This window comes from Pyxicephalus adspersus, chromosome 8, assembly GCF_032062135.1.
Source record: "Pyxicephalus adspersus chromosome 8, UCB_Pads_2.0, whole genome shotgun sequence".
Taxonomy (NCBI): Eukaryota; Metazoa; Chordata; class Amphibia; order Anura; family Pyxicephalidae; genus Pyxicephalus; species Pyxicephalus adspersus.
In genome coordinates this window covers 45,252,786-45,277,177 of record NC_092865.1, presented here as the reverse complement: position 1 = coordinate 45,277,177, position 24,392 = coordinate 45,252,786, and the positions used below count along the sequence as shown (strand labels likewise).

The 24,392-nt window shown below is 43.7% G+C and overlaps 1 protein-coding gene across 4 annotated transcripts in view; it reads right to left on the bottom strand.

Moving 5' to 3' along the window:
• Positions 1 to 12,361, bottom strand: part of CACNA2D2 (calcium voltage-gated channel auxiliary subunit alpha2delta 2) — a 129,297-nt gene extending 116,936 nt beyond the window's left edge. For 2 of the 4 annotated variants that reach the window (XM_072420376.1, XM_072420379.1), the window contains exon 1: positions 12,167 to 12,361. In XM_072420376.1, the coding sequence (XP_072276477.1) occupies positions 12,167 to 12,309 (143 nt within the window). In that variant the 5' untranslated portion in view covers positions 12,310 to 12,361. The remainder of the gene's footprint in view (positions 1 to 12,166) is intronic. The other 2 variants (XM_072420375.1, XM_072420378.1) reach the window with 1 other exon arrangement.
• Between the last annotated feature and the right edge of the window lie 12,031 nt (positions 12,362 to 24,392).

Here is a 24,392-nt window from a genome sequence, read left to right as displayed (position 1 = left end):
AGAATGAAGTGGGAATGGAAAAGGAGAGGTGAGAAGGAGGAAGGGTAGACGACAAATGAAAAGAAGAGGGAGAGAAAGAGAGAAATTAAATGTGAGAAGGAAGGAGAATAGGAAAATAAAAGGAGGGAAAAAGTAAGAAGGACTGCCACATGGAGGAGAATTTGAAAAAGTCTGCATGACTGTAAAAATACAAACACTAAAATAAAACCAGAAAAATTCCTGCCCAATCAGAACCATCATCGTTATGGTGCATATTCAGGCCCCAATACAATACACAGTCCTAGTCCAGCCATTGACAGTAGACACAAATGACATTTGACCTTCCATTTCACATTCTCACATATGGTGGTGATTTTTTAGTGCCGAGATTCCCATCTGATATAGCACAAGGTGACCACAAATCTTTTTTCTACACCTGGACAAACCCAGAGACTCAGTGACAACCATGATCCATACAAGGGCCGGAGAGAAGCAGAGATATACTTGGGAAGAGTGGCGTATATGCAATCACTCTACATTCCGGCCGTGTCTTGTTTTCCTCCAGCACGCAGAGCACAGGTGGCAGGAATGCTAAGAGGGAGCCGAGCTGCCACCAAGCTGAAAAGAGCACCAGGCTCTATTATTATGGAGGCACCGTCTGCCACTCTGCAGCCTAATACTGCTCATCCAGCAGGCGCCCAGAGAGACAACGCATCACCCTGCACAACAGCCTGTCACCATTAGGCCGATACAGCGGCAGCTTTTAGGAAAATCTCCATTAGAGCCGTCAGGCAGAGTCCATCCAGCTGAAGGCTCTATAGTTATATAGAGATAAGATGGTCCAGTCAACACATTGCCCAAACTTTATGTACATGGTGGGGTAATCAAAGACCAGAATATGTGCATGTCATTCCTGCTCAAGTCATTCTCCACAGAATTTTTTTTTAGCTGGGTGGCCCCTTTATTGTGATCCAACTCTTCAGTAATCACCCAAAAACAGCTGGTTGGTTACTGAAAAGTGCCGGGTGGTGCGCCCAGCTAAAAAGGTCTAGGGAGAAAACTGTAGCTATTGCTAAAGGTTATTTAGGGTGAAAAACCTAAAAGTCCTTAATCTGGAACTTATGTGAGTTTATAAAGCTTTTGCAGCGGATGATGTAAGTGGTCCAACATTGCTTAGATTTGAAAGTTACAATGTTGGAGTCAGGAAACTGAGGAAATGCTTCCTCTTGCTTGCAGCATACTGATGACAACATCAGCCTCGAATGGAGCACAAAGGTGGAGATTTTCTTCACAATATCACTGTTGCTGTATTTTGCATTATATCAAGGAGTTACTTATATAGACCAGTTATTGAAAGGTCCACTTTAACCCAACCTTGGTGCCAAAGGACAACTTAAGCTTTCTATACACAGTGTCACCTAGTCCCAATGACGTGTTGTACATCGCTCCCAGCCCAGTGCCCACTTACTCGATCTTAGATTTCATCTTGTCATGTTTGTCATCTCTGCAGACAGTGCTTGGAGTGACCTTCCTGCCAGTATAAAGTGAGCATCTACACAGTTGATGAGCCTGTGCCACCCTGTAAGTGCCCTCTTAATATGCATGGCAGCGAGTGTTGTTGTTCAGCTGTTCAGGCCATTATACCTCATCCGACTAAGGAGATAAAAGGGAAATGGAATTGTAGCTGCGGAGGCCTCCCCCACCTGTGCCCCTCCTGCAACCGAGCGATAAACTGCCAGACTGCCAGCCGCTTCCAGTTTAATAGCCCACTAAAGCGTATGGGGGCCTGGCACCCGTGCCAGCCTCCTGGTTTATCTCTTACGGACGCCGAGCTGGCCATCCACAGATTCTGAGTTGCTTCCACTTAGCCTGGTCATAAAGCTGTGCCCGGGCTAATAAACATTCCTCTTTATTGTGGTGCTCCGCAGCATCTGCTCTGACTGTGTCACCGGTCATACATGGAATTGTTTCATGAATGAGGGCGCAGAATGATTCCAAAACTGCATACAAGTGAGGGCTCAAGATGTCCATTCCTAGGGTGGCTGGGCTCTTGTATTCTATTGGACCATCCTAAGGTACCACCATCAGCATGAGCAATCCATAAGCATGAGCAATCTGGGCCAAACGTGCATGGAAATAGAACAGAACCTCCAAGCCTAATACACACAAGCAGACCCATTGCTATTTTAGTGCTCAAAACCTTCTCTTTTATACACAGGTCAACAGTGACATCTTTCATATATTATGACCTTTTAGCTACTTGCAAACATGATGGGCACACAAAGCCATCATTCCTGGACCAGTGGGATGCCCATAGACATTGAGCAGCTACAATATGACAGCCAAAATCACAGTGAAAGAGCAGTGATTGGAACAGGAGAGGAAGAAAGTCGGTCAGGAGGAAGTGAATGTCAGCATTTAGAATAAAGATACACCAAAAGATAGAAGTGCCACCCACCCCTTACAAATTATTGTGTTAATGGGTACAAAGCCAGCTCCATAAAGACATGGTATCACCAGTGAAAAGTCAAGGTAATCCGCCATCATACAAAGACATTGCAGACAATTGTGCTCTTCCAGCCTTGTAGTCAAAGTTTGGTGAAGACCCTTTTCTGCCCCCCCATAACTGTGCACAGGGGTACAAAGCCAGCTCCATAAAGACATGGAGTCACAAGTTTGGTGTTGGGGAACTTGAGTGCCCTGCACAGAGCTTTGACCTCAACCCTACTGAACAACTTTTGGGTGTATTTTGAATGGTGAGCCAGGTCTTCTCATCCAACATCAGCACCTGACCTCACAAATAGGGGCAAATTCCCACAGACACCCTCCAAAATCTTGTAGAAAATCAGTGGAGTGGAGGATGTTGTGGAAAGAGCCGTGGGAAGAGAGAAACTCCATAATAATGCCCATGGTTTAAAAAAGAATGTCCATTAAGCTTATAGAGGTATGATGGTCATGACCGTGCCCATATGATCATATAGTGTAGGTCTGTACTCACATATTTTAAAGGCATACTCAATGGACCACCATTCAATGGTCTTTTTCTGCCATTATTCATAAGGGTTATAAAAGTTTCCTCCAAAGTCTTTCCAGTCACGTGCTTGCTGATGAAGACCTTTTGACTACAAAAATGCCCTAAAATCTTCTGCATTGTGCACAAAAAATAGCCAACTGTCAGCTTATATTTGCACAGCTGCTGCAATGAGTCCTGAGTTTTGTAGTTCAGCAGCTGTTTTACCCCCCACTTTACACACCCCCAACAACAACTCAGTAGAATCCCTTCCAGCATCGGTTTTCCCCATCTCCAGGCCCTTAGGTATGTTTTACACTGCAGCTTCCAGCACGGAACAGGTTAATGTGGATTTAGAGGAAAAACAAGGCCGAGAAAACAAGGTGCCCATTTCCTATTCTACCAACACAAAAGGCTTTTTGTTATCAGTGAAAGGGGAATGTTTTAAGGCTAGCAATTTAATTTTTAACTGGCACACAAATAACCTCGTCCTACTCTTATCTGGCGGGGGTCTCGCTGCCTTCTAGCCAATGGAACGGGGCCTGTACGTTCTGGTGGTGCTGGAGAAATAAATGCCCCCCACCTCTCCCCACCTTTCTAAATCTCAGGTGATGGGGAGGCAGAAGGAGGAGGGGAGGGGGTGGTCTGCGGGCCTGTCTCAACCGTATTATTACTTGTGATGTTAAAATGGATCCACTGTCACCGTAAGTCAAACGCACAATCGCAGAATGCATCTGCAATCTATAAAACCTCGTCCTCGCTCCACATCTCCGCTAATGTGGCTGCTGCCCTGGTAATGTCATTAAAGCCTGCAGCCAGGGCAGCAGAGGGAGAGGACGATCCGCCCGGGGAACAATGCGCACAAAGAAAAGAGCTGCCTATTTGTGAAAGGGTTTATTACAGGGAAGACGATCGTTCCCACCTTTAGAGAGGACACAGATCATGTCTACGCCATCCCCCCACCTCCACCTTCTCCGCATCTCCGGCTCCTTCCAGATTAAGCATCAAATTGCTGGTTCAAGAGATATAACCAGGACCGAGTCCTAGCAGCCCCGAGGGCCTAGGGTGAGAGTGATGGAAGGACGGGATACGCATGCAGAATGTGTCTCTTTTATCCTTCGCTGCCCAGGAAGACAAATACAGAAGCCTCCATTTTGTCCACATAAACAATCTATATATGTCAGGATAAATGACCATCAACACGTCATTATTCTCTACAATAACGGAACGCTCTGTGCATCCTATTTGTGCCCTGATAAACACTTTTAGATGTAAACCCAAACTGAATGACATTTACTTTGCTCCGAGCATTATAAACAATTGGCAAAAGGAATTCTGTTTCAATGTTCCATCTCATTTCTGTCCATGTCTTGTCGCCTCTTTGCAGCCACTTTCTGTCTATGTGCAACCCAACAATGCATGCATTACATTTCCCAAGGTGGAATACATAGTGGTGACAGAATCGTGTCTTTTTTTAAAGAGTGTATTCGAGACAGGAAAAATTTAAAGCCAACTGTATTCTTCCAAACCACCCAATCTATATTATATCCCCTTCTCCACTCACTCCAATGCACTTTGCCAACATGGCAAAAATCTATATTTTGATAAACAAAATCCATGCTTTTCAACATATTTCAAGTTTTAAACTTTGCTTGCATCATTATATATTACCATTGTCACTTTTAGATTTACACCATCAAAATGGGGGTCCTAAGTACAGAATATGTGTGGAATGGGGTCACCAGATCAAGAAGGCATAAACAACATTTTAAACCTTACAGCAGATCGTGCACATCCTCATTCTATCTAAAAGTAAAGACATTGCCCCGAGCTTGGCTTTATTGGGTTTTTGAGTTGGTCGGATTTAGGTTTAATTGACCCCAGGCCTGGCTTTCCACCAGGGCCCAAGTGGTGCTCCTCAATGCAACTCTGACATCTTCATGCCCCCATACCACAGCAATGACACTTTCGCTCCACTCCATATATCTAGCTGCTACAGCAGAACCGCACAGTCATGTGACCATCAAAGCCAATCCTATTATGACCAATAATGCATTTTTTAGGACAAGCAAGTGGCGGTTCCGGGTGGTCCGCTTCTGGCTCCACTAAGGGAAAGCTTTTGAGCCTCAGTGCACAAAATGTCCAGAATGACTTTGGTTGGCATCTATTGTGGTGGAGCTTACCTTGTATTATTTAACCAAGAGCCTGGGAAGGAAGGGACAGCCATGTTTGTATTACAGGTGGGTGTTAAAATTGAAGAAATTCTTTTACAAAAAAGAGAGATTAAAAAAAAAAAAAGAAGAACCTGTTTATAGCTGCAAAACATTTATTTCCAACCTTTGGGGGGCCTAAAGATTTCACAGGCCCTTATAGGCTCAGTGTCTAAAAGGAAACATATAACCCTGGACAATGTGCGGTCACCACCTGCATTCAATTAAAAAACAGGACTGGGCCTCGCTTTTCACACCATTGTGGCTCCTCACTTTGCCTTGTTATCCGGGCCTGCAAGCATGCATATGCTGCAATTCTGAGCTTACTGTTCCATATTGCACACAGCCCCTCTCTGCGCTCTCTCTCCGTCTTTCATTATCACATTTTGCAGGAGAGTCTCAATCCTCCGGAGAGTGGCTCCTGATAATTATCTTAATTGACTTTAATATTTCCCTTTGTAGTGTTTTTTTTACTTTTTTTGTAATTAGCCGCCATTTTTGCACACGCGTCCCCAAACGCTCGCTGCATCAGGCTGTGGCTGCACTTAGCTGGAACTTCTCCCCCCTGCTTTTCCTCAAGAGCGTACGGCTATTCCGGTTCCAGAAAGACAGCATCTTATCAGCTCCCAGAACACCTGTCACCCTGCCGTTCACCAGGCGTTATGTAAGCGGCGCGGCAAGGCCTGCAAACGTACGGCACAAGGGGTCTCTGGGGATTTCTGAAGTCTGGAGTGCCCTTGGAGGACCTTACATAACATTAATGCAGAGGGAGATCACAGGGACTGTATAACATTATCATGCACCGTGTCCTCCGACAGAATGCCATCATTAGTTTTATGTATCCACGCTCAGACGGCGAGCTCGTCATCCACAGCGAGAACGCAGCTACAAACAGCAATGGAATGCTCCAAAAATTGTGCAGGGCCACAAAAATAGAAAAAACGCTGAATACTTACAACTGAGATTCTAGAAACAATATATCATAATAATATAAAACATATTCATCTATATAAATTATAATATAATTATATTATTATTATATAATATTATGAACAAATATTTCTTTCTGCACATTCAACAATCTGGAGATGGGAAAATGAATGCAGAATTCAGGAGCCACTCAGTCCAGGGACCAAAGAAAAAACTTAAAGAAACAGAAAACTGGCATGGTTTTCCAAAAATTAAACCTCACATTTTTTTGGGAAACAGCACTGCATTTCTGATCCATTGGTCAATGGCCTCCTAGGATAATGGAATTTGCTTAGCTCCAGACATCTCACAAATTCCTGCTAAATACACAGTTTACTATACATATTATTATATTATATACATATATTGTTTTGCTTTTCAAACAATTTGGACATTTTTCCATACTGTGCTGAAATTGAAACAACAAAACTTGATTGGTCACCGCTCAGCCCCCCCCCCGGCTGTTACTGGGCAGCTCCCTTCTTCTCTCCACCTATCAGTGAGCTCACTGCAGCATATGCGACAGTAGCACACCTGATTGGTCCCTAGTGCTGCCCCTGCCTTTCTCATTCTGAGTGCTTCTATCGATGGTATGAAGAGACACAAGCTTCATTTAAAACCCATTTCACAATCTTTTAGCCAATACCCGCGCTTGCTAGTGTATTATTTACATCTGTGCAGAGTTCAGCTTTAACAAGACAACGCCTGCTGACCCAGAGGGAATCAATGAGTCCCCAGAACAATCACTGAACTGGGAAGTCTAATCTGACATAAAGCATCACACCATTTGCAATTTTATCTGCTGTGTTGTGATTTTTTTTATGCATCGCGCTGCTTTTCAGAGGCGCCGTGAGCAAGATTTAGATATGTATTTTTATATGGATTTGTGGGGATAAAAACAAAGGGGGTGGGGTTTCTTCCTACAGATCCGATTCATTGAGATTCAACAGTAACGTGTACTTGAACCCAAATACACAAATGTTATATATTGCGGCTTGTCAGTCCTTACCGGCTGCCTTACTTTGCTCCTGGTGATCCTGCCAGCAACACATTTCCTGCCTGAGGGTGACAACACTCACTGTAAAGTATCTATGGGAGAACAGTGTTGTCACCTTAGGACTGGAAATGTGTTACTGGACACCTAGTCCTTTCTTTATATCCAAACACAGGGGGGTTCTGGAGTAGTTCACAGAGAAGAAATAGGCAGAGCTGGTTGCACCGCATGGATTCCAGTGCAGCAGAAGCACCCGATGTTCAATGTTTTTTTTAAAGTAAAACGTTATCAATGGTTTATATAAATGCCAGATGAATACAAGCTGTGGACACGTCCTTGCAGACCTCTGCTGGGACTTATTAAAAGAACCAGTAAATATTTTGATGGGAAATTCCCCAACTGCAGAAATATTCCCACTCTCCTCTGTAATCAGCACTGCAAAATGGTGGTAAAACTATTGTAAAAAATAAACCGAATTTAACATTTTGTTTGTAGAGGAATGAGACTTATGTTTTGAAAAATTCAGCAAAACCACAGCAGATCCACAGCGTCTGCCAAACTGCAAATATTTAGGAACTTCATGCAACATCTGCATGGCCTCTGCACTCCTTACACAAACACCTTCCAGAATCCTCACCAGACCTTCAGATGATGAAATTCCAATTACAAAAATAGGCCAAATGGAAGGAAGGATTTCTCCAGTCTCCTTTCCCCCAGTGATACGACAGAAACATTGTAACATTGTATCCAGTCATAAGGTGAGAAGTTGCAGCAGGCTGATCTGTGTTTGACATTTGGGAACACAGCCTGAAACTACACATGCAATGCATGCTTGTGTCATTTCTAAGCCATCATCTCAGACCAGAAAGTAGATGATGACATTGGATGGTGCCTGAACAAAGGTGATACCATCATTCTAGATAAAAAATCAGATAAATGCATTGTTAGCTGACATATTGTAATACCTGGAAGTGTTACAATGACACATCACACAGCATGCTGCACAATAATATATGATGACAGGTCCACTTTAACAAGTGCTGAACCGTAGCTGTATCTGCGGATATATTAGATTCTGCAGTGCCTGCAGGGGTCCTGCACCCCAGAAACAGGGTGCACATGTCTGCCAATGTATCTTATTAATATTATTAATAAACAGTGTTTATATAGCGCCAACATATTACGCAGCGCTGTACATTAAATAGGGGATGCAAATCACAGACATTGACACAGGAACAGGAGAGGACCCTGCCCAGAAGAACTTACAATCTAAGAGGTGAGGGAAGTAGCATACAATACATTTGGTGTGTATATATATATATAATATAGATAGAGAGAAATTATTGAATGAAATTATTAGTTTATTATTGTATTACATTAGATGGACAGACAAGAAAAAAAAAAACAGAATATAAAAGACTAAATATCCTCAGCCATAGGGAGGTTTGTAAATGTTATTTTATGATAGATTTTTAAATACTGGGGCTGATTACACAGCTATGTATATACATCACTTATATCAGCCTGAAATACGTTAGTGCTGCAATCAATAACGCATTCCATAAATCCTTCATCAAAGGACTTGTTGGCTCGTCTCGAGAGGATTTCAACACTTTACAAACCCAACTTGGCCCACAAGGCCGGCACCTCAGCCCCAAATCTATTTAATAGGATGGGGTAGTATAGAGAAGGATGAGGCTGCTTGAGGCTGGCTACACAATCAGTACAGCGAGTGTCATGATCAGTGCTCCAGCACTCTCCTGGGACTGTGCTGCTTGTGGATAGAAAGCATTAGACACCACAATCCAAACTCGCCGAGCATTAAACGCTGGGAAGTCCTGCAAAAACGCCCTCGTTTATATTACTCGGAGCATCTGCTAAGCATTTTTAAAACACTTGGAATGTCACCCCCCCCCCCCAGCTGTAAGTCACAAAAGATTAGCTGCTTCTTATTACCCACAATCCCCCCACCCAGAAAAGGTGACAAGCAAATACTACTACTAATAATAATAATAATATGAAAAAAAGTATTAATATTATTATTATTATTATTTGTATTATTATTATTAATAAACAGGATTTATATAGCGCCAACATATTATGCAGCGCTGTACATTAAAATATTCAGCGAGCATGAAAGATTTGGGGACACTTTACGGAGGAAGCCTAATAAATACTGAGAGCTGGAAAAATAGGCAATATGTAATAATGTGCCCACACAGCTGGTATATAAGTGGGAGGAGCAGTAGCTCCGGGCCCTCTGACCTGAGGGGCCCCAGTACAGCTGAACCACTTATGCTTAAAACTTAAACAACAACAAATGTATTATAAGCATTTTATTACAGCCACCAAATGGTCTGCCCAAGCCGCACCCAAAAAACACACCGAATGCCTAAGTATGGGAAATATATCTGCCCTGAGGATGAGTAAGAAGACCCCTCACCAGCATTTTATAGCCTCAGCAACAGCTAAAAGCAGCAACAGTCTGTGAAATATGCATGGAGGCCCAGAACGGAAATATTAGTGTACAGCAACATCCCAAATGTTGTATCATAAGCAGCAATTTACCTTATTATACAGAAATGAGATATTTATACAATGCTAACATAAAATACAAATATTTTACTGAAAGCTGAGATATACAGAGATCCAAGAATACAGAGAAACAGGGATACAGAGATCCAGGGATACAAAGATGTGATATTTTTACACAGCAATAACAAATCATACAAATATTTTACTAAAAGTAACAATATGATCACTCTGAGCCTCTGCAAAATCCCAAAAAAGGCCTCCAGGTCAATGATATCATTTTACAAGGTCTTTACTTTTCTTTTTTATACATAAAAAGTGAGATTTATTTATATACAAGAATCCCAATACAAATATTGTACCATCAGCAGCAATTGGAGAAGGCAGGCAGGACAAAGTTTTCATCTTTTTTTAAATTTGATTTTAATTCAAAATTGCCAGGAAAGCTGACAGACACTGAGGAACTACAAATCCCAGGGGCCTAGGATGGGACTTGTGGTTCCTCAGAGGCTGAAGGGAAAGCTTGGCCATGTCTATAAAACCTAATCAGTAACTTAATTTATTAAGCAAAGGAAATACAAGTGACCAACAAACACTAAATCATGGAAGATCCGGCACAAAGCACACAAGAATCACTTTTGACTCATGTATAGAATCATTGAGCTATGAGATCCCTCCAGAAAGTTCAAAAATCAGAAAAGAAATGAAACATTTCTAACACAATTTCACAATATAGGGGGTTAATATTCTCCCCAAAACACTGCTAAAGTATTTCCCCATAAGCCATGGCGCTCCAAATGACAGTCCTAGTCCTTTATGGAAACCTGACGCTGTATGTATATATAGTACTGGGGTCATACGCCTCTCTATACACTCAGGGGGGCTGATAGGTGCAAATTATTTTTCCTCCATAGGGATTTGGGGGTGAGCAGAAAATACCATTTATATTTTAATAACTGCAGTGGGTCCTGGGGAGGTACATGAGTATTGCAGCATTTTATATACATCAAATATGTCTATGAATGAGTCAGGGTAAGGTTTAGGAGAAGTGGATGAGGGCTGTTGGAAGTATTTTGGAGAGGTGGTGGGGGGGGGGGTATGTGGAATGTTAATAATGGGGGGGCAATGCGGACTGGAAGGTATAGACAGCTGTGAGATGGAATTTTGGGGTCTTAAGACCGACAAAATGAGAGCAGCTACATGAAGTCTGAAGAAAAAGGGAACAGGGACACAGAGAGGGTTGCAGCAATCGCAGATATCGGGGAGCAGAATGATGGATGAGAATGACACAATGTAACAGGGAAAGGAAACATTGTGACATGCCATTTCTTGGAAATTGTGCCTGGTGACATGACAGGGGCACTGCCAAACCAGATACTTACAGCCATCATTCTAGGGTACAATAGCCAATAATAGGGTGCTGATCACTGGTTATCATGTCCATATAGTGTGGGTACTAGGGTGCAGCATTGATTTGGGGGTTCAATGCCTTGGGGTAAGGAATGGAATGCAGATACTGGAGAATAACTGTAGGTATTAGTGTCAGCTTTGGGGTCTTGTTTCAGAGCTTCCACTGGTGCAAAATGTCAGGACGGGGGGTCCTGTGCCAGGGGTAACAATGCAGATATTGGTGTACAAAGTCATTATTGGGGTCCTGTGACAGGTGTAACACTCCAGGTAAAGGGAGAAGGGGGGGGGGAGGGGTTTAGTGACAGTGCCAGGGTTACAATTCGGGTAGGGGAAAGGGTCAGTAGTAATGGGATCCTAAGCCAGGGTTAACACTACAGATATTGGTGTACAATGTAATAATAGGGTCCTGGCGTGGTTTATGCTGCAGGTAGACAGGTATTGGGGTACAGTGCCAGTATTGGGGTACTAAGCCAGGGAGTTAAACTGCAGGTAATGAGGATTGCCGTCAGCGCTGGGGTCCAGTGCTGGGGTGGTATACTACAGGGTACAGGGTAGATATTGAAATTCTGCCCTGTGCTCACCCTGTAGATATTGGGGTACAGGTAAATCTGTCCTCTGCAAGCCATATTCTGTGGAAGCAAGGCTTATAATGCAAATGTAATGGGGTAGGCATTGGGGTGTAATATGTTCTGAGGTATAGGGAAGCCAGTGGGGTAGAATATGCTGGGGATGGTACTGGGGTATTTGGTAATTGGGGTACAAGGTTAAAGTGGGGTCTCAGATAGATTACTTAGCTTCAGAATATTTATAGGGTGCAGGGATATATGAGGGGTGCAGGTCTGGCAGGGAGGTAACATGAGGGTGTACAGGAGTAGTATTGGGGTTCAGCATGTTTTGGTCCTACAAAGGAGATGGAGAGTTAAGAAAGCATTGTTCAGGGTCCAGATATAAGATATGGGGGTACAGAGATAATCATAGGGAACAGATCCGAGCTACGAGGACACATTACGGTATCGGCAGACGTCGGGGTGTCAGAGGGCAGATCGGGGTGTCGGTACTCACGTGTGCTGTTGGGGGAAGCTGTACCCGGAACCCCCCGGGATGTGCAGCAAACAGATAAGCGGGAGGAGAAGGAAGATCGGTCGGAGAGATCGCATCGTCATCCCCATCCTGCAGATCCAGCCCGGAGAGACACTGCCCACCATACACTGCCAGCTGTATACCCTGCCTGGGAGAGAGAGGCTGCCCCCCTACCACTGCCCTATATCACCAGCACAGACTGCCCACCGTCTACACACAGCCTGCCCCCTCCATACAGATCCTGCCCACCTTACATGTAAGACTCTGCCCCCTCCATACAGATCCTGCCCACCTTACATGTAAGACTCTGCCCCCTCAGATCCTGCCCATCTTACATGTAAGACTCTGCCCCCTCCATGCAGATCCTGCCCACCTTATATGAAAGACTCTGCCCCCTCCATGCAGATCCTACCCATCTTACATTGGAGACTCTGCCCCCTCCATGCAGATCCTGCCGACCTTACATGTAAGACCCTACCCACTCAATGCAGATTCTGCCCACCTTACATAGAAGACTGCCCACTCCATGCAGCCTGCCCACCCATCTCAGGTTACTGCGTATTTGTGCTTATACATTAAACAGACACTTGCCCATCAAACACTGGAGAGCACCCAGTGTACAGAGAGAGAGACTGCCAATCATCTGAGCCTGCCCACCCAACACATACAGGCTGCCCATCTATGCCCATTTTTTACCCACACTATACAGAGAGCCTGTCCTCTCTACACCCACAGCCTGCCCATCCTCTGCCTACCCATTATGGGAGACTGCCCATCACCCAGAGGTGCTACCCCCCAGTACAGGGACCACCCAATTCTGTTCAGAGAAATCCTGCCCACATCCCCTTTTAAAGAAACAGCCTGACAATCACAGAGAGGCGTTCCCTGCCTAGAGACTGCCTATCCCAGAGATGGACTGTCCACCCTAGAAAGATAGATGACCCACTCGGAGACTGAGACTGCCCATCACAGACATTTGCTGCCTGCCCTAAGCTGAGAGACTGCTCATCACAAAGGAAGACCATCCATCCATACACAGACTACCCACTTCATCAGTGATCTGCCCTCCCTACACAATCAACATCTGTCCGCCTTATGTGTATACTACCCACTGCAATGCACAGAGACTACCCACCTTATTTGTAGGCTGCCCACCCTACACAACCTGTCTGTCTACCTTATCTGTATACTGCTACAAACCCAGCAATTGCCCATCATATTTGTAGGGTTCCCACCCTACACATCTGGAGAAGGCCCACCATCTGTATTCTGCCCATCCTAAGGACCTGGAGATTTCCTATCCTATTCATAGGCTATCCACCCTACACACCTGTAATCTACCCATTTTATCTGAAGGGTGCTCACCCTACACACCTGTAGATTACCCACCTTTTCTGTGAAATGCCTATCCTTTCCCCCCAGTGACTACCTACCTTATCTGTACACTACACACCTGGAGTATGCCCATCTTCCATACCCAGAGACTACCCAACTCATTTGCAGGCTACCAACCTCATCCATCCAAGGACGATACCTGGGGAAAGAGATGGGGGGAGGGGTTGTTATATTATATGCAGTCCCCAGCCAACCGTAAATTATTATAGATTTAGGTTTTGGCAGATTCCAGTAAGTTGGCTTCCAGATTTCTGAGCAAGGTTCCCATTTAGTGACATGGTCTCACTTGCAAAGCAGAATCTTTAAATCATGAAGAATTCAGCAACAAGTGGGACTCTCATGGGTATGTTCATGGGTATATTTTAGCAAAGAATGATAATATTCCAGTCTTTACCCGTACACCAATTAATGACAGACTTTTCCTTAACGTGAAACTAGACTTAAACATCTACATGATGAGGATGAGATCCCCACAAGTGTTTTTTTCAGATCTAATTGATTTTTTTATTTCCCACAATAGAAATAAAAAGTACAGGAAAGCAACAAACATGTTTCAGTGTTTTCCAGTCCCTCTTCATCAGGGCTAAGGACTAATATAATAAAATACATGGTGATATGACAATAGAAAATGCTTTTTTTTATGAACTAAAACTGAAGGCAAAGATCAATCAGGGCCCTGGAAACAATTCTCAGAGATTTGCTCCATAATGGCACGATAATATTGTGCAATTGCTGCAGATTTTTTGGCTGCATAGCCATGATGACATTCCACCACGTCCCAAAGGTGCTCTATTGGGTAGAGATCTGGTGACTGTGCAAAGGCCAGTAACCTCATTCTTATGGTCAAGAAATGTGAGATGATTTGAGCTTTGTGACACGGATTGTTATCCTGCAGAAAGTAATCAGAAGTTGGGGACAATGTGGGCATAAACGGATGGACATAGGCAGCAACAATACTAAGGTCAGCTGTGGCATTTAAACCATGGACAACTGGTACCAAAGTACTCAAAGAAAATCCCTCCACACCACCACTCTGAATGACTGATACAAGGCAGGATAAATCCATGCTTTCATGTTGATGCCAAATTCTGATCCCACAATCCAAACATTGCAGCCGAGGAATATTTTTTTCAAATTTTCCCTTGGCCAATGTTAGTGACCCCGTGTGAATTGTACCCTCAGCGTGCCTGTTCTTGGTGAACAGGTGTGCCGTCCCTCGTGTGATCTCCTGCTGTAGCCCAAGGTTCGACATGTTGCACGTTCATAGAAATCTTCCTGTAGACCTCAGGGATAATGAGTGGATATTGGAGTTATTGTTGCCTTCCTATCCGCTTGAACTAGTCCAACCATTCTCCTCTAACCTCTAGCATCAAGACATTTTCACCCAAAGAGCTGCCCCTCACTGGGTATTTTCCTTGTTTCTCGCCATTCCCTGTAAACCCTGGAGATGGTTGTATTTGATAATCCCAGAAGATCAGCAGTTTCTGAAATACTGCATGCCAACCGGGTGCCAAAATTCATGCAACATTTAAGGTCACTGAAATCACAGTTTTCCACCATTCTGATGTTTGGCTTAAACGTCAGCTGGTCATTTTGATAATGCCTATATGAGTTCCTGACTTGTGATTAGCTTATTAGACATTTGGGTTAACAAGCAGGTGGACAAGTGTACCTAATAAAGTGGCCATTGAGTGAATACGCTATGGTATATAACATATATTGTTTGAATGAATATTATATAACGTGGTTTTACATCCATATAATTTTTTTCCCCACAGGTCCTCACATCAGAAAGTGCTGACATATTATGCATCGCCATGTTGACCCAAGTTAACATTGCATTGCATTTAGTAATTATTGTCATATAATGTCAATGTTAATTGAGTTGCATTTTGATGAGTTTCAATGTAAAGCTCCTGCAGAGACAACACAAAGGCATCAATCCAGCTTTAAGTTTCGCACACGCTGCTCATAACTTACATTGGTCCCCCACATTGTAGAGGTGGCAAGTCAGGCAGCACTGGGCTACCAGGAGTCAGGAGGTGCAAAATTACAAGAAAGTTGGCAGAATGGATGCCAGTCACAACCCATTGTGCCCAGGCCCCGTCCTGTCAGCTGCAATGATAGGTTTTCCCCATTCTCTTCCATTTCTCAAATATATTTTCCATTCATTAGAATTTGAAGGCTCAGTTCAAAAATCTTTTCAAGTCCGGTGAGGTTTGGAGATTACAGTCACATGGCTGATAATAAAGTTCTCCGTGTAAAGCTTTGTGAATTGAGCCTGCAATGTGTTATTGTATCCATTCACTGCTGTCACCCTGACATTATCACCTTTCTGTTATATTTATGGATAGACCCTGTCTGAGCCTCCCAGACATTCTATGTGCAACTCCAGCCACCAGCTAGACCATCACAGGGCCAAAGGTCAGTTTGCCACTTTGCACAATCTACATGTAATGACGATATTGCAGCATCATTAGAGTCCCCCGGGCCCTTCCATGGAGCTGGGAGACTCTAATGGATTCACAGCCAATTCTCAGCACCAGATATGAGCAGATAAATGTGTACTGGGTTTGGCATATCAACAATTTGATGATGAACTACAACACCCAGCAGATTGCACATGGTGGTGTGAGTGGAGGAGTAAGGCTACAATTCAATTGTTGGTTTTGCAGGAAAACTTTCACTAATTCTGCCATCATCAATAAATGATAAAACCCAAATATCCTCCATTTTCTGCACAGCTAGAGCAGCCTTCTATAGCCTGCACTGTGCGCTCTCTGCATTGCTCTCCCCTTCCTGCGGCATATAATGGGGAGCAGGGATTCATACTTAAGGTACACAGACATTAAAGTTACTGGAAACAATTCCGCCATTTTGAATGAGGATAGGCAGGAAAAATTCAGCGAGCTGAGCATTGCGTTGTGTTTTATAGATGCGATTGGATCGCGTTCTCTGCAGTCCGGGTTGTGACTGCACCAGGAAGAACACAAAACAAATGTGAAAATGCATTATGCCTTAGGGCACATTTGGACAAATGCTTTGCGGGGTTCAACCTGCGCCTGCATGTAGATTGGAACCAGTACAGTCTAAACCCTTAACACAGCCGTGCCTGGTCTTTTTACACCAGAGGAACCCGAGAAATAAATATCAAGTCTGGAGGGACCTCTGCTAAAAACTATATATAGGTGGTCTATGAAAAATGCATCATGCACTGGTGGTCAATGTGAAGATGCCTCTGTACAGTGGACCTTCAGTGTTGGTTTACATGGACTGGTATGAGCTGATTATTAAAAGAATGATTATGAGAATCTCAGAGGAGGGAGAAGAAATTCTTTACTGTGAGCTGCTTGCAATGTACATTTAAAGCTGCAACAATGCAGACAGGCCCATACCTCCTTCCCCACCCTGACAGTCTCTTTTTATTCAATTTATTCATGGAGGCTCAGCATGGGTGGTACCTTGGATTGTCTGGGCCTCACCCCTTTCATTGATTGGCTTTCAGTTATGGAGGCTTAGCATCGTGAATGGGTGTTACCTATGCAAATGCAGCCTGTCTAGGATCGCCCACTCCCCCAGACAGATAGCCACCAATTAAAGCATTGCAATATTGGTGCACTTCCTCTCATCAACCAGCCCACTGCTTGCATCAAGACTGTTCAGAGGAATATTGAGGATAGAGGCTGTGATGTTTTCAGGAAGCCATGTACAGCACCCTGCTGGCTGTGCCCACCAGCTGTGATCTGCCTGCATTGCCAGGAGAAGCACAGAGACCCATTTATTTTATTTTAACATTTAAATCAGCATGTTAATGGGGGGGAAGAGGGGTCGGTTAAGGCAAAAAATAGGCAGATTAGCCATTACATTTTCCAGGACAAAGCCAGGGAATCAGTCTCCAACACTGGAGAAGACAGACTATCACTGGGGAACCTGGGAGATCCAGCAAACCTGGAATGGATCTGGTCAAAGACTAAAGGATCTGGTCCAGAACCAATTAAAAGCAAGTTACTTTTAGGAAATCCATTACAGGTTTGCTGGATCACCCAGGTTTACCCACGATAGGCTATCTTCTCCATTCAGCGCTGAAATATCTATAAGGTGAAGGCCGAGATGGCTGCGATTACAATAATGAAGGACGATTCTGTAATCTGTGCTGGAAATCGATGAGAAGTCAGGCCATGTGTGACCGTCTCTGTCCGCCCGCTTTATTGGTTTACCTGCGCGGCAGTCCTGTTTGCGCAAGGAAGGCAATGAAATGAGAAGGAATCCATCTGGGCTAATTCGGCTGTCAGGCTGCAGCGACGAGCGGGGAAACTCTTTATGGTCTCTGCTAGTTTTATAGGCCTGACACAGCAGAACAAGACGGAGTGCGCCCGCTCTGCCCACCGAAATGAGGTCATTATGTGACAGGGCTCTGGGCGCTGCCGGAGATGCTTAAATACTGCGCTGGTAATGGCAGGTCAGCGCCAGAGCAGATAAAACCGGACGGGCCCCGAGCTACGGCCGCAATCCGGAGCTGGAAAATGGAATATTATCTGACATGGTCATAAGTCACTCCAGAGTCAGCGATCTTCTGACACCAAACGACTGTCTATTATAGAAAAGATATTGCAGATTATAGCATTCCGAGGCAGCACTTGTCCAAAAGTCATTTTAGATCTGAGGGTCAGGTTTCTGTATGCTGTTCCATATTTCTGCGGTGCCTTTCATCTACCTTGATAGTATGGAATAAAGCTGAAATACGACCAATTGGATCAGTGATTCTCAACCAGGGTTCCTCCAGAGGTAGCTGGGGGTTCCATTGAGCAATGAGAGGTTTGTGCCCCTCAGGTCAGATTAAGTGACACCAATGATCTTTTTGGCTATCTGTAAGGGTGACATTCTTTCCACTGGCCAGCAATTTAAGAGGAATTCTTCCCATTGACCACCACACTAATGTACTGTGAGCTGTGGATATAATAATTATTAAAGGGGTTTCCTGAAGACCTGAAAGTTATTTAAAAGGTTCCCCCATGTTATAAAGTTTGACAAACACTGAGCTAGAATAACTCTGAAATTCAACTAGAGAAATGAAGATTCCACTGTGGTCGGTCAGTCTGGGCTGATTTTGAAAGTCATTGGGGAGGAAGCAGAGACTGTACATGTAATAAACTATCACACATGCAATGCCCTCATTTGTATATCAATATTATATATATACATTGTAGCACCCAGAGACTCACAATACTGCACTGTCCTGCATTGCTGCATCAAAAAGATGTTTTTGGGGTGCAATGAAGAATGAATATCAGCCCAATGCATCATCGCATGTTACATTGATGCATTTTTCATGTGCACTAACACAATGGTGGGAGCCCACAGAGATTTTCTGTGGTGCATTTGGATGAAATTTCTGCATTCCAGCAACTTCCATGACACGGGGGCGTCGGAGAGACACATAGGAAATATACATTAAAATAAATCAGAATGCAGGAGATGGGAATACGCTGACCGAGATTTGTAAGCAGAGAATATAGAGGGGCTCTGAGGCTGAGGGACAGGGGGAGGGAGGCCCTGCCTCTTGTGTGTCCCTGAAACAACTTTAAATGCAAAATTTTCATCTTTGACTGCGGACATCAGAGCCACAAATAATACAAACTCAGCGCCATTTTACGCTGACTCAGCACACACAGCGCATGGAATGCACAGATCCAGGGTAATACATAGAATATAAACACAGAATCATCATATTGCCAGGGTAAAGGGATGGTGACACAGAGACACCTATGGGGCAATATGAGCCCTGTGTAGCGTGGGGACATATTCAGCAAGACCATCGGAAAGCCCTCAGTGCAGGGATATTGACAACCCCTCATAATGGGCACAGCAGGTGTACAGACCAAGGACCTCAGAGCAGGGATGGTGAGGGCCCTCATAAGTCCTAGACTGGTGACACCAGAACTGATTACAATTTTTAATTTTCCTCCACTCGACAATAAGCCAATTTGCTGGATTTCTTTCTCCATGTTTTTTGGTTGAGGTGGGCAGGTAAGTACGAATGGTGCCAAGGAGGTACCCAGGACCCCAGTGCTGCAAGGCTGCAATTCTGCCTCATTCTATTCTAACTCGTACCTCGCCCTGATACCCGGTGACACCAGTTGTGTTTTTTCTCTATCATTTTTTTTCCAGTCCTGAGTTTGTCACTGGGTTTCGCAGTCTGTGCGCACCTATTGGCGCCCAGGGGTGGGAGGTTATGTTGGGGGGGAGGGGGCCATTTTTGGACCTATTACCCATGAAATGACACGGAGCCAGTGGCCGCAGGCAGAGATAATCATTGGACGTCTCTGAGGAATGACATTTGTGTCCCAGAAACAGGATTTGTGCCCTCCTTTATTTCCGGCTCTGCGGGCAGTGGGATCTGTCAGTGGGGTCAGCTTATCCATGCGTGAAGAGTTCTATCTATACACATCCTAAAGAAAATCTAAACCTGAAATAGATGGAATTTAATTTGCTCTGCTTATTGTGCACAATTGTCAGGTAAAATACAGTTTTCATCATTTTTTCATTAATTTCCCCATCTCAGTGCTGCTTCCTGTCTGCATTGTCTGCAGAAAGTCAGATAGAGGCCACTGACTTCCTGGCTGGAGGATGTCCATCATCATATTGCCCCTCCCCTTTTTGCCTGTCCATGGTCCTGCCCCTTTATTCATATCATTCATTTAATTCATCGAGGCTCCGCATGGGTGTTACATTGATATGCAAATTAGCCCAACTAGGCACGCCTAGTCATACAAACTGACACCCACTAATCTAGGCCTTTGCATAATTCCCCCCATAAGCCAGCCTACTGCTTTGGCGTAGTAGAGCAGGGGGCTGCTTTGTTTTCGGGAATCCATGTACGGCACTCTGCCAGCCCCTCCCACCAGCCATGAACTGCCTGCATTGCAGAAGCACAGAGACCCAGTGATAGTGTAAAATAAGGCATGAAATTAAAAAGAAAAGGTTCTTAATACCATGTTGAAAGGAAGAGGCAGAATAGAAATTTAAAGCTGTTTTTGAGATTTTAGTGATTGGGTTCACATGTAAATATATAATAATCAGAGATCTCAGTCTCCTGTATATGGAGGATCCCAACCTCCATCCGCTCTGCATTATATAATTTTATTATTGGATCCATCATCATGAACTCATTATTTCTATTCCTCAATTTTATTGTTTTATGTTTATAAACAGATTAAGAGGTAAAAGCTAGAAAACCAAACAAGAAAAAAAAAATATGGTCAGATATGGAAATTTGTAATTGGTTATTCTTGTGTTTCATGTTATGGAATATGGTTTCATCCCCTGCCCTGGGGTGATGGTGACCACAGATCCCCCTCTCCAGAATCTGACAATGGTGATGAAATGCCATCACTTCAGTCCAATAAGGTGACAGGTAAATCCTTTATTGTACCAAAAACAAAAAATAATTGGTCTCCAACTATGCTGCCGAACAATTGTTTCCAATTATTTGGGGTCACAGACAGCAATCAGGAGTTCTGATACTCGCCCATCTGCAAAAAAAAGAGTTTTGGCTAAAAATATAAATGATACCATTTTTTGAAGACCCTGCAGGGGCGGTATTAATCAAACCTATACTTGTAATAGGTCGGCAATGTCTACAAGCTCCTTCCCACCCTGCCCCATAGGTCCGAATACAAAAACTTTTACCTTGCCTTTAAATGTACCCTGGCTGTCTGAGATACCCCCCCCCCCCCCATTATAATAATTTCTTAACTTTAATTCCCAGAATTCATTTATTGTTTTCTCTGCAGCAATAAAAAAATGACAATAAATTAATTGAAAAGGAATATTAGGAACTGCGGAGAATAACAAAGCCCCTGAGGAGATTTAATTAGTTTCAGATGGGTGACTGATTTTTATCTAGTTATAGTTTAATTGTAAATACAATGTTTCCAACCAAAGCGGATGAACCGCCCTCCCCCCACTGATGAATGAATGCAACTTTATTGACTTCATTACCCGACGACTGCGGAACTCAATCGCTGACTGTCAGTGAGACTTTCACAGCGCACGGTTTTGTTGAAAGGAGTGCGGGCCATTGATTGCTGAGATTGGTGGGGAGGAGTCGGGGGCTTTTCTATACGCCGAAGTCTGAGCGTCAATATGTTCAGTGCCACATTGTAATGTACACCTCTGCGTAATGTGACTCGACAGTCCATCAAATGGAGGGGTTAATGAGACGCACAGCTGATCAGCCAATCACGGAGAGATGCAGGTTTGGCGCTTGATGGGTTGTGACAGAAGCAAATTAATATCATTTCTGCGATGGGAACTATTCAGAGAAACTGAAAATGGTATTTTACTCTCAAAAAAAAAAATCCCCTTTATAAAGACATGTGAAAAAGTAAGTACACCCTGTGACTCTTTGCAACATATTGGCACAGCCAAAAAAAAATTGATGTTTATTCAAACGAAACGTACAGATAAGGCTGAGATACTGGAAGGAAAATTTGCCTTTTCAATTATTTATTCATTAAAAATAAGTAAGTACACCCTTGGTTTTTATATGCTGGTATTGCCCTCCTTAGCAGAAATCCAAAATGTCCTCCAGTATCTGACAATGACGGTGACATTTTCTGCCCCACCTCCATCAAAATTCTATCAGTTGCGATACGTGTTTGGGTTTTCTTCCATGAACTGCCCATTTCAAATCCCCCATTATCCAGCACAGTGTGATTTGATGCAGAACACATAGTTGACTTGAGGACTGCAAACTGCCCTGAAAAACAAATCTAAACCATACCATTTTCTCCACAATGCTTCACAGTTGGTATGAAGTTCTTAAATGTTGTTTTCCTTTTGTGTTAACCATGTCTATTACTATGGCCAAACTATTCACTCTCTGATTCCTCTGCCCATAGCACATTGTTCCAGAAGGTCATGTCCATATCTATATGATACCTACCTACAATTTGTGGTTCTTAGAGAACCTGTAAGCATCTAATAGTCATTTTTGGGTTGCGTTTGTTGGGTCAGGCTGTCCAGAATGGGCTTACCAATCACTAAAAATCTAGTATATTTGTGGATTTATCACTTCACAGTGGATTAAATGAGGAAATGAATTGGAGTTCTTTAAAAATCCATTTCCAGACTCATAAACATCCAGAAGCTTTATTCTGTGGGCCTTAGGGAAATCTTCTGATGATGTCATGATGACATCACACATATCAAAAAAAGAACATCAAACCTCCACATGATATTAGGACGATAACAGACTGGTTCCTCCAGCTACTCCCTATGGTGGTTCCTATTATTAGCACCAAATATGACTCTGATGTCATAGATTGGATTTCAGATTATGATGATGAATTTTTAAAATCAGTTTTGGCAATGTCTCATTGTTTCCCTTTTTCCCACAAAAGTAAACTAATTTATAGAGGAAGGACCAGAGACCTCCAGCAGAGCAGAGTATTTCAGGAGAGGAGAGTTATAGAGGAAGGAGCAGAGTCCTTCAGCAGTGCAGAGTATTTCAGGAGAGGAGAGTTATAGAGGAAGGAACAAAGTCACACAGCAGGTCAGAGTATTTCAGGAGAGGAGAGTTATAGAGGAAGGAGCAGAGTCCTCCAGCAGGTCAGAGTATTTCAGGAGAGGAGAGTTATAGAGGAAGGAGCAGGGTCCTCCAGCAAAGCAGAGTATTTCAGGAGAGGAGAGTTATAGAGGAAGGAGCAGAGCCCTCCAGCAGAGCAGAGTATTACAGGAGAGGAGGGTTATAGAGGAAGGAGCAGAGTCCTCCAGCAGAGCAGAGTATTTCAGGAGAGNATTTCAGGAGAGGAGAGTTATAGAGGAGGGAGCAGAGTCCTCCAGCAGAGCAGAGTATTTCAGGAAAGGAGAGTTATAGAGGAAGGAGCAGAGTCCTCCGGCAGAGCAGAGTATTACAGGAGAGGAGAGTTATAGAGGAAGGAGCAGAGTGCTCCAGCAGAGCAGAGTATTTCAGGAAAGGAGAGTTATAGAGGAAGGAGCAGAGCCCTCCAGCAGAGCAGAGTACATCTTTTTGCCCTTCTGCATTCTTTCTGTGTCTTGCTGTGTTTGGAGTTCTGTTGGTTTTGTTTGATTAGAAGAGACATTTCCATATATGATTATTTGGACAGACGTACTTTCTATTGACAAAATCCTAAGGTTGGGAATTTACAAATATTTGAGAATAATTGTGGTGCGAATACAAACGAAAGGTAACGCCACAAATCTATTGAATCCTAGAAGAGGTGTTGGCAGCCAGGAGCCATCGAACAATAAAGGAACTACAAAGTCCAGCAAACCAATACATAGTAGACTGCTGTAGGTAGGTAGCAACATTTCCATCCACCACACTTTCTCCTGGCTGATACAATGTTTGGGGTTTTACTAGTAATCTGCACAAATTTAGTTTTTTGCTTTGGATTGTAATGCACAGACTTGAAGATGCACATGTGCAACCACAAATAAAATGCACAAAAAAGTCAAACAGATAAGCAGCACCCAGAGGGCCTCTGTGCCCGCCATTTAGGATTGGCAGAGAGTTTGTGTTTGGTGGCTGCAGTCTCCCCCCCTCGGGGAAGGACGATTTGTGTCTGGAAATGTGCACAAAGATTTTCATCCTTATCTTACTAATTACCCTGGCAAGGCCGCTGCACACGGGCGCACACGCCTCAGACCTCACTCACAGGCGCAGCCAGGCAGGCGAGCAGTGGGGGAACTCTGAAAATAGCTCAGAATTAATATCAGGGACATTGCACCCTGAGCTTGGTGCAGTCACCCACATTTGCTCCCTCCATCTCCTCCTGTCAGCTGATAA